The sequence below is a fragment of the Oreochromis aureus genome, linkage group 11, assembly GCF_013358895.1.
Source record: "Oreochromis aureus strain Israel breed Guangdong linkage group 11, ZZ_aureus, whole genome shotgun sequence".
NCBI lineage: Eukaryota > Metazoa > Chordata > Actinopteri > Cichliformes > Cichlidae > Oreochromis > Oreochromis aureus.
Window position 1 is genome coordinate 38,955,932 of NC_052952.1, and position 10,297 is coordinate 38,966,228.

The 10,297-nt window shown below is 49.6% G+C and overlaps 1 protein-coding gene across 9 annotated transcripts; it reads right to left on the reverse strand.

The window, feature by feature from the left end:
• Positions 1–1,407: 1,407 nt before the first annotated feature.
• Positions 1,408–10,248, reverse strand: LOC116327520 (tetratricopeptide repeat protein 24). 9 transcript variants are annotated; one of them, XM_031749171.2, is made up of 15 exons: positions 10,051–10,248; positions 9,572–9,764; positions 9,198–9,491; positions 8,921–9,122; positions 8,163–8,369; positions 7,888–8,016; positions 7,670–7,791; positions 4,782–4,859; positions 3,719–3,789; positions 3,579–3,652; positions 3,426–3,483; positions 3,311–3,339; positions 2,226–2,360; positions 1,851–1,912; positions 1,408–1,737 (listed from the first exon to the last, which is right to left on the reverse strand). In XM_031749171.2, the coding sequence occupies exons 2-14, from the start codon at positions 9,755–9,757 to the stop codon at positions 1,875–1,877; spliced, it is 1,623 nt and encodes a 540-aa protein (XP_031605031.2). In that variant the 5' UTR covers positions 9,758–9,764; positions 10,051–10,248; the 3' UTR covers positions 1,408–1,737; positions 1,851–1,874. The 9 variants fall into 9 exon arrangements, 8 of the variants coding, with proteins under 8 accessions (XP_031605031.2, XP_039475435.1, XP_039475434.1 ...); XM_039619501.1 differs by lacking the exons at positions 1,851–1,912; positions 2,226–2,360 and adding an exon at positions 1,811–1,850 and having other exon boundaries at positions 1,408–1,718; positions 10,051–10,203; XM_039619500.1 differs by lacking the exon at positions 2,226–2,360 and having other exon boundaries at positions 1,851–1,887; positions 10,051–10,203.
• Positions 10,249–10,297: the final 49 nt, after the last annotated feature.

The window sequence follows — 10,297 nt, forward strand, 5'->3', positions numbered from 1 at the left end:
CACTAAAACCACATTTTGAGTGTGAAAAATGCCTTTAAACTTGTGGGGACCTGGATTTTGGTCCCCACCACACACACACACACACACACACACACACACACAGAGGTCAGGTTACAGCTCAGAGAGGTCTGCAGCTAATTTTGGCTCCAGGATCAGTGTGTGTGTGTTTGTGGGTGTTCATTATACCACCTTGGCAACCTCCACCTCTGTCACTGCAAAGGTTCAGACTCCGCCCTCTACGTCTGACTGGCTGAACTCTTTGGTCGGCATGTTTGTGTCTGATGCTAGAGAGGCAGAGCCTCCATCAATCAGAGGGCTGGGTGGGAAATATCAGTGTGTTGAACAATGAACGAGTGTGTGTGCGTGTGTGTATATGTGTGAGTGAATACAACCTGTTAACTAAACCAAGTCTCCATAAACATGTGATTCAGAGTGCCTGACCTTCAGCACTGACCAGTCGCCTGAAGGTCCTTAGTATTGTAAAGATTTTACAGTGATACAAAGTCAGATGACGCCTAGGTACACACACTATGGTGACGGTCCTGTACAGCTCGAGCTGCTCGCTCAGTCCAGACGATGGAGGTGAACAATAACCAACAACCTGCACCGCCGTGTGCCACGCCAGGGGCGACGATGGTGAACTAGAGCACGAACTTCCTGTTAAAGCCCTTCTTCTACGCCATCAAACCCAGCCCCTCTTACTTCACCTCCGTTTTGAATATGTAAATTAGCCCCAGCTTCTAACTCCCCCCACACATCCACCTTTCACCTGCAGCTCAAGCTGACCTGCTCAAAGAAAAAGAAGGGTGTCTCCTCTCTGCAGTGTTAGAAATAAAACAGGAAATAACAAGATGACATCATCAAACAGCTGTTCGGGGCTCAGTGCTGTCAGATGATCCTCCGACAGGTTAGCCCTGCCCCTCAGGATGATTTGATCAGGTTGAGTTTGATCAAAGAGCCAAGCAACAGACTAAGCTCAGTTCACAGTCACATCAAAGCACCTTCACTGAGGCTTTTATTGTGAAAGGGTTTGTTTCTACCTGCTCAGCAGCTCTGGATCATTTCTCTGCCTCAGGTCGGACTCCTCTGTTCTCCTCCTCTCCTTCTCATGTTCTTTCTGCACTCCAGCACAGCAGAACCCAGAGGAACCCACAGAACCACCTCTGATCCTGATCCTCAGCTGCAGCAGTGAGGAGAACCACTGAGACTCAGACAGGCTGCAGCAAGGAGGAGGAGGAGGAGGGGGAGGAGCTACAGCCCTGTGTGTGTGTGTGTGTGTGTGTGTGTGCTTCCTGCGGAGTCAAAATCATTGTTTCAACAGTTTCATCACTAATAATTTAATAATAATTAAATAATAAATGTTTTACACAGAAAAACAGTCCAAAGAATTCTGCCTGGAGACAGACGGATGGTTGTGTGTTTTTATTTTTTTTTAGGTTTTCTGTTGTCAAAGTCTCGGGTCAGCGTGAGCAGCACAATGTGACGGATCAGCTCTGATTCTCGGTCTGAGCCACGGCAACGCTGCCCCAGCATCAGCTGACTGAAGCTCTAGGGACTTCAGAGACCACGTGACGCTGACAGGTCCTCTCCGATTACCGACTGTCCAATCAGGAGACAGTGCAAGCTTACATCAGCAAACAAAACTGAGACCTCCAACTGGACACGAGGGACGACTGCTCTCTGATGTCACCTGGGCTGCTGGGCGGGGTCTCACTGTCCTGAGCCAGCGAAGCATTGCTAGAAAAAAAAGGTTTATTTATTGACTTTTAAAAAAAATTGATTAATAAAGTTTGATTAATGGATGTGTCACCTGTCAGTGCGAGGGTTCCCTCTGTCCAACCACAACTCACCTGGAAACACACACAGGTACGTTATCAGCTCCACTTCCTGTCGCATTCAAAGCAAAGCACACCTGTTTGACAAGGTGATCACCGAATCATCTTTCAGTTCAATTCAGCTTTATTTATATCAGCAGTCACCCTGATCCTGTAAACACCTACAATAATACAGAGAAACCTCAACAGCCCCTGTGAGCAAGCACTTTGGTGACAGGGGGAAGGAAAAACTCCCTTTTAACAGGAAGAAACCTTCAGCAGAACCAGGCCGGTTCAGGATTTAATGAATCAATATTGCATTATTCAAATTAAAATCAATTTTTTAAAGCCAGCCCTGTTTGACAGACAGCACTGTCAGGAAGGTGGCTCCATCCTCAGCAGCTCACTCACACAGAACTCCAGCCTGCATCGGTCTGCCTGCTCTCTCTGATCCAATCAGCAGGAGGCTTTCAGACTCTGCTGCTGTTTGCTCACGGAGATGCTCGGAGGTCCCCGAAGGGGAGGTGCAGCTCCAAATATAGATCGCTGCAGATGGAATAATAACCTGACATAGACCTCACTGCAGGTGTGCACATGCTTTCACATATAAATATATTCATGGGTACAAAGTGAATAATTCATCAGGCTTCTTATTATTCACAGTGACTGTGAAGCTTTGAATAGCTTCTCTTCTTCCTCACACAGCTTCAGCTTTGAACTGACTCCGGCAGTGACAGCCTGCCTTCCTCTTCCTGTGGTGTTCAGGTGCAGACAGACATCAGACAACATGTTTGTGCACACCTTTATAAATCTGCCTCAAAGCAACAGGTGCACCCCAGCTCTTCATCAACTTCAATTTCAATTCAAATCACAACAGTCGCCTCAAGATGCTTTGTATTTTAAGGTGTAGCCTACAATAACACAGAGTAATGCCAACAATCATATGATGACCCCCTGTGAGCAAGCACTTGGTGACAGTGGGAAGGAAAAACTCCCTTTTAACAGGAAGAAACCTCCAGCAGAACCAGGCTCAGGGAAGGTGGGGGTGAGGGGAGGAAGACGACACAAAGACACGCCGTGGAAGAGAGCCAAATGATTCAGTGCAGAGAGGTCTATTAACACAGTGAGTGAAGAAGAAACACCCAGTGCATCATGGGAATCCCCGGCAGCCTACGTCTATTGCAGCATAACTAAGGGAGGATTCAGGGTCACCTGGTCCAGCCCTAACTATATGCTTTAGCAAAAAGGAAAGTTTGAAGCCTAATCTTGAAAGTAGAGATAGTGTCTGTCTCCTGAATCCAAACTGGAAGCTGGTTCCACAGAAGAGGGGCCTGAAAACTGAAGGCTCTGCCTCCCATTCTACTTTTAAATACTCTAGGAACAACAAGTAGGCCTGCAGTGTGAGAGCGAAGTGCTCTAATAGGATGATACTGTCCACATGTCCCACAGGTGTTCCCCAGGTGTGCTGTGATGTGTATGAGGTGGTGGAGACTCACTGTGCTGCCGCTTGTCTAACTGGTCTGAGCTGGAAACAGAAATACAAACACTGTGGTTTGTTTAGAGGAAACAGGTGCCCACCTGAGGTCCAGATTTGGGCTGTGTTGGTCTTACCTCTGTCCAGGTACTGTGCTCATGTATTCAGGTGTTTCAGAGGCCTCCTGCTGAGATCCTGTTCACACACACACACACACACACGCAACGTGAATCACACAAACTATGAAGTCCTACACAAGCCTGTTTCTAGCTTGAACAGGTGAGACTCACCTGGGGCGTCAGTTTCTGGAGCATTTGGTTGCTGATTTGCTGCTGTGCCCGGGCTGTTTGTGATGTCACTCTTCCTGTGACGCCAAAGCTGATCAGTGATCTATCTGACCTTTGGTGTAGCGTGTAACAGTGGGACTCACCTGACGTGAGGTCCAATAGGTAGGCTGTGTTGATGTGGCCTGAGGCTGTGTGGTGCCGGTGGGTGAGGCTTCTGAGTCATTTAAACAGGAGGACATATTATACTGCTGTCAGGACAATAATCACCTGTCATGTGACATGCTTATATTTATTGAAGCCAGCCTCTCTTATTGATCTCTTTGAACTAACGACACTACTCTCTTCCTCCAAACCATCAACGTGTCCATTCCTACAAAACTGCTCAAAGAAGTCCTGCCATTAATTAATGCTTCAATCTTAAATATGATCAACCTATCTCTAATAATCGGTTATGTACCACAGGCCTTCAAGGTGGCTGTAGTTAAACCTTTACTTAAAAAGCATCTCTAGACCCAGCAGTCTTAGCTAATTATAGGCCAATCTCCAACCTTCCTTTCATATCAAACATCCTTGAAAGAGTAGTTGTCAAACAGCTAACAGATCATCTGCAGAGGAATGGCTTATTTGAAGAGTTTCAGTCAGGTTTCAGAGCTCATCACAGCACAGAAACAGCTTTAGTGAAGGTTACAAATGATCTTCTTATGGCCTCTGACAGTGGACTCATCTCTGTGCTTGTCCTGCTAGACCTCAGTGCTGCGTTCGATACTGTTGACCATAATATCCTATTAGAGCGATTAGAACATGCTGTAGGTATTACAGGTACTGCACTGCAGTGGTTTGTATCATATCTATCTAATAGACTCCAATTTGTACATGTAAATGGAGAGTCCTCTTCACACACTAAGGTCAATTATGGAGTTCCACAGGGTTCAGTGCTAGGACCAATTCTGTTTACATTATACATGCTTCCCTTAGGCAGCATCATTAGAAGACATAGCATAAATTTTCACTGCTATGCAAATGACACGCAGCTCTATCTGTCCATGAAGCCAGGTAACACACACCAATTAGTTAAACTGCAGGAATGTCTTAAAGACATAAAGACCTGGATGGCCGCTAACTTTCTGCTTCTTAATTCAGATCAAACTGAGGTTATTGGGCTTTATGAACACTGATGGGTTTAGTGAATGGGTGTTGTGGTCAGACCTGAGGACCGACGGTCAGACTCTGCTGCAGCGTGGCAGTCAGTCGCTCCACCAGTTGGTCCTGGACGCCGCTGCTGTCCTGAAAGTGAAGAACACGAGGTTTGATGCTCCAGTGTAACATCTGACAGAGATCTTAATGGACAAGACGGCCATCAGAACTCTTCTATCAAAGTCCTCAGGGGTATGCAGAATTCTGAAGTCACTGCATCAGCTCACGGGTCAGCACAAAATGACCTTTAAATCCATCCTCTGGTTCCTGACACTGTCATACAGCTCTGACCTGCTCAGCTCAGCGGCAGATATTTGAACTTTCATGACTGTTGACTTGACTGTTTCATGGTAAACAGAAAGTGGTGTGATGCCAGGAGCATTTCTACTCTTTCCAGCAGCTGCTCGCAACATCTGGAATTCCTGAGCATTAAGTGCCGCCCTTTCTATCTGCCCCATGAGTTCACCTCGGTCATCGCCACGGTGGTCTACATCCCACCCCAAGCGGACACAGGTATGGCTTTGTCCGAACTACATGATGTGCTGAGTTCGCTTCAAAACAAGGACCCGGGCGCAGCCCTCATTGTAGCAGGAGACTTTAATAAAGCGAACCTCGGACAAGTCATGCCAAACTTTTACCAGCATGTCTCGTGTCCGACGAGGGGGGACCGAATTTTGGATCACTGCTACACGCCATACAAGCAGGGCTACAAAGCTGTCTCACACCCGGCTTTTGGGAAGTCTGACCACAACGCCATCTTCCTCATTCCCCAGTATAAACAAAACATACGGAGGGAAGAAGTAACCACAAGGGAGGTGAAACGGTGGTCTGCCCAATCAGAAGCTACGCTACAGGACGCGCTCAACTACGTAGACTGGGACATGTTGAGAGCATGCGCAGTCGACATCAACGAGTTTACGGAAGTAGCAGTAAGCTTCGTCAACATGCTAGTGGAGGAGATTATCCCCACTGCGAGAGTCACCACATTCCCGAACCAGAAACCGTGGATGGACAGATCGATCCGCGCTGCAGTAAACGCCAGGACCGCCACCTACAACGCGGGTCTCGCCACTGGCGATATGAGCACCTACAAAGCGGCCTCATACGGCGTGCGGCGCGCGGTGAGAGATGCCAAATGCCGGTACCGGGAGCGCGTGGAGTCTTGTTTCCACAAGGGCGACACACAGAGTATGTGGCACGGACTACGCACCATTACGGACTACAAAGCCAGGGACACTGCGCCGATCAACGCTGACTCTGCATTCACCAACGGGTTGAACCAGTTCTACGCCCGTTTCGAGGTTAGCCAGGCGGCTAATGCTATCTACCACCTGACTACCGAGGACAGTGACGTACGTCATCAGCGAGAGACCGGTGATCAGCATCGCGGAGCATGATGTCCGAGCCTCTCGCCACTGCTCTACTCCCGCTACACTTCAGACTGTGTGGCCACCCACGGCTCCAACACCATTGTGAAGTTTGCTGATGACACAGTGGTGTTGGGCGCCATCTCCAACAACGATGAGGCGGCCTACATGGACGAAGTGAAGAATCTGGCATCACGGTGCCAGGACAACCATCTCCAGCTGAACGTCAGCAAGACCAAGGAGCTGGTGGTGGACTTCAGAAGGAGTCAGCACAGAGACTACAAGCCCATTTTCATCAATGGAGCTCCAGTGGAGAGGGTGCAGTCCTTCAAATATCTCGGTGTCCACATCTCCTCAGACCTGACATGGGCTGCCCACATTCAGGTCCAGACCAAGAAGGCTAGGCAGCACCTGTACCATCTACGACAACTGAGGAAGTTCAGGGTCTCTCCAAAGAGCCTCAGGATTTTCTATACAGGCGCTGTGGAGAGCATCCTCACCCAGAACATCACATCGTGGTTTGGGAACAGCTGTGTTAAGGACCAAAAAGCTCTCCAGAGAGTGATCCGTACAGCAGAACGCTGCTGCAGGATTGTTCTCCCCCCGCTTCAGGACACCTACACCAGGAGATGCCGGACTAGAGAAGCGCAGAAGGACAGAGAGACTCAAGAGAAGCTTCTATCCCCAAGCCATCCGGGCCCTAAACCAACCCCCCACCCCTCCCACATACACACACACACCCGCCCTCTCACATCATCTATAATTGACTGAGACAGGATTCTCTTCCAGACTCTCTAAACCCATTGGCACAATGTACATTTCAAATTCCATCCTCCATCCATCCTTCGCTTCCGCTTATCCTTTTCAGGGTCGCAGGGGGCGCTGGAGCCTATCCCAGCTGTCATAGAGCGAGAGGCGGGGTACGCCCTGGACAGGTCGCCAGTCTGTCGCAGGGCTATCACATTTCAAATTCCTTTAATTTTAAATATGTTTATATTGTCTATTCTGTAAAATAGTCAGATTGTCTATTCGTATTTAATTCACTTTATGTACAGAATTCACCTGCTTGCTGCATACATGCTACTACTGCACATTCAGCTAATGTATATACTATGTATATATTATATATATAATGTCCTTCCTCTACCCCCCCCATTTTTGCACAAGTCGAGGAGCGTGTCAGGTTACATTTCACTGTGTGTTATACTTGTATAACTATGCATGTGACAAATAAAGAACCTTGAACCTTGAACTGCTCCGAGTGTGTGTGTCTGTGTTTTTTTGTGTAGTTTTGTTTTGTGTGAAGTGTGTAGAGTTGATGTTTGTGATGAAATGCTGTATGAATAAAGTTTGCATCGACAGTTTGAACCATTGACTGTAGAAAAGATGTTTTCTACAGTCAATGGTTTGAACAGAGACATGACGACGCTGCTCTGTGGCGACTCTTTTATGCTCTGATCGCTCTCACTGATCAAACAACCTCCAACAGGTGAGTACACACTCCTGCCGACCTCACATTACCACCGTACTTACCTGGCAGTGAGAGAGCGCGCTCAGAGCCTGTTTGTAGAGCTGAACCGCTTTGTGCTGCTTCCTCTGCACCAGGTAACACTCAGCCAGCGCCTCGCACACCTGAGCCTGTGCCAGGTAGTCCCCTACACACACACACACACACACACACACACACACACACACACAGGTGAGCACAGGGGTCTCACCTGTCCGACGTACACAGACATTGCTGGTGTTACCTGTGTCTCTGAATCCCTGCAGGGCGAGGATGAAGCTCTCTGCAGCCTCCTCTTCCTCACCGATCCGACTGAAGGCAAACGCCAGGTTACTGAAACACCGAGCCTGGTTGCCACGGCAACCCTGAGAGCCTATACACAAACACAGAACATTGTTATAGCTAAACTGATTTTCCTCTCACACTCCTGATCAGTGTTAAAGGTCACAGATGTGGCAAGTGTTTGTGAGGGTCAAAGGTGAACTGCTTAAACAGGTGAGCCGCAGGTTTGCACCTCACCGTACAGTCCAGCGGCCAGCCTGTGGTAGTCCACGGCGGACCTGAACTGGCCCATGGAGTTCAGCGCCGCTCCCAGGTTGTTCAAGACTTTGGCCAGCAGGGGGGGCCACTTAGCCGTGGGGCTCAGAGCCTTCTGGAAACACTGCACTGCCTCCTGGAAAGACCTGAGCCGGCAGTAAGACACGCCCACCGACAGGTACAGCTCACCTGAGTGACAGAGAAGCGATTACAAATGACTAGCATGTGCTCTCCTCCTGCCTGGGTGTTTGGTACACAGGACCCACGACTGAGAACAGGAAGGCTGCACAGATGGTCATTATCACCGCCTCGGAGGCTCCTGTCTCAGGTAAACCAGGGCCATGTGACCCCTCACATCCCGCCCACAAACCCGTTTGACCCGCGGCTCTCTGGTGGGTGCCACAGGTCCATCAGGTCCCACACCTCCAGACTCACCTCTTCCCCTGGGCCATTCGGACGGTTAACAAACACTATCCCCCCACACCCCACCCTGGCCACCCACCAATCTGAACCCTCGTCACTCAGGTCACTCACACACGGACTCTACTCAGAACAAGTGTCTGCACCACCTCCAAGCATTTTGCGAGTTTTTTCTCTAATGGCTTTCTCTTGTGTCTCCTGTGTGTTACTTATTCCTGCACGGTCACCGTGGAGCACTACAGTTTGATTGTACAATGACACTAAAGGCCTTTTCTATTCTGTTCTATTCTGAATCAGTCAACCTTCCTTCAGGTGATTACCCAGAGTCCTCGGGTCCGTAATGCTGCCCATCAAACTCAGACACTCTGACAGTACACCGATGATGTCATCCTGGTTGCACTGATCCGATTGGAACATGTGACTTCCTGCTTCTGACAGGGCGGTGGCTGCATAGTCCAACATGTTGGCCACTCGGTAACTCTCTGCAGCTCGCAGGTAACCCTGAGCCGCCAGCGTCCAGTCCTGTGACACACAGACAGACACACCTGAGTGACCTGGCTCACCTGTTCTGGGTCAGATTCAGGTTTTGGTCCTGACCCGTGTCCTGCCGTAACAGCGGCTCATCTCCACGCAGGCGTCCCCCTCGCTGCGGCCGTCTCCTTGTGACCTATACAGCTGGGCAGCTTGCAGGAAGTAGGTGGCGGCCTTCCGGCTCTGCCCCAGTGCATCATGGGCCAGGGCAAGGTTGAACTGGAGGTCAGGGAGGCGGTCGGCCTTGGGACCGGGCTGAGCACGCTGCAGGAAGTCCAGACCTTTCCGAGGTCGTCCTACCTCCACGTAGGCAGCCCCAAGGTTAAAGGAACAGGCCCGCAGGACCCGCGAGTCCTGGAGCTGAGAGCATGATATGAAATGTAGTGCCAGGAGTGCCACTAACACTGCTGACACCGCATCTGTTCTTGTAACCTCCTCACCTGGTCTGCGGCCTTCAGGGCATCTCTGAAGCACCCCAGCGCCTCCTGTGGGCGTCCCTCCTGCAGCGCTTTGTGCCCAGAAAATGTAAATTCCTCGATGTCTGCTGTCTGCTTCCGCCCCACGCTTCCACTCCTCCTCTTTACCTTCACAGCTTCTTTACCTGAAGGGGCTGTGTGGGACGTCATGCTCGACCTAAAGGAGGAAGAGTCATGCAGATGTGCTAACCTGCTGCTTTCATCAATGAACCAGCCGACCACTGGAGAACCTGCAGGTTCAGGTGTGTGGACCAATCAGTCAGATCCATCCTCAGGATCAGGCGCAGGTAAGTGAGACAAATCAATATCAGTGATTATCTACGTCATTATTGATCCGTGAGGAAAGGTCTGATCAATCAGTAAGAGCTTACTGAGGTTATTAAAGGGCTGAATCAGCTACAACAGAGTACCTCACTGAACTGCTGCCGATAACAAACACTCACAGCCTGCAGGTGAAGATGAAGCTCCTCCTCCTCACTGCTCACCTGTCCCCTGAAACCGAACATTTGAAGCAGCTAGCCCCTCTGCTAAACCGCTTCGACCTGCAGGTTGACTCGTTGCTATGGTAACGCGGAAGCGGTCGGTAAAAACGGCAGCAACAGAAGAAGACTTCGCAAGTAAGCTGTTTGCATTATGACGTCACGCCAGGCGAGTTATAACATGTAAATGTTTGCGCGAAGACAGTTTTCG

Coding starts and splice junctions, on each gene's coding strand:
- LOC116327520 (XM_031749171.2), bottom strand. CDS start 9,757: ATGACGTCCCACACAGCCCCTTCAGGTAAAGAAGCTGTGAAGGTAAAG. Junction 7,792..7,887: donor GCAGGGATTCAGAGACACAG/GTAACACCAGCA, acceptor GTGTGTGTGTAG/GGGACTACCTGGCACAGGCT. Junction 2,361..3,310: donor GTTAGACAAGCGGCAGCACA/GTGAGTCTCCAC, acceptor TTCCATCTGCAG/CGATCTATATTTGGAGCTGC.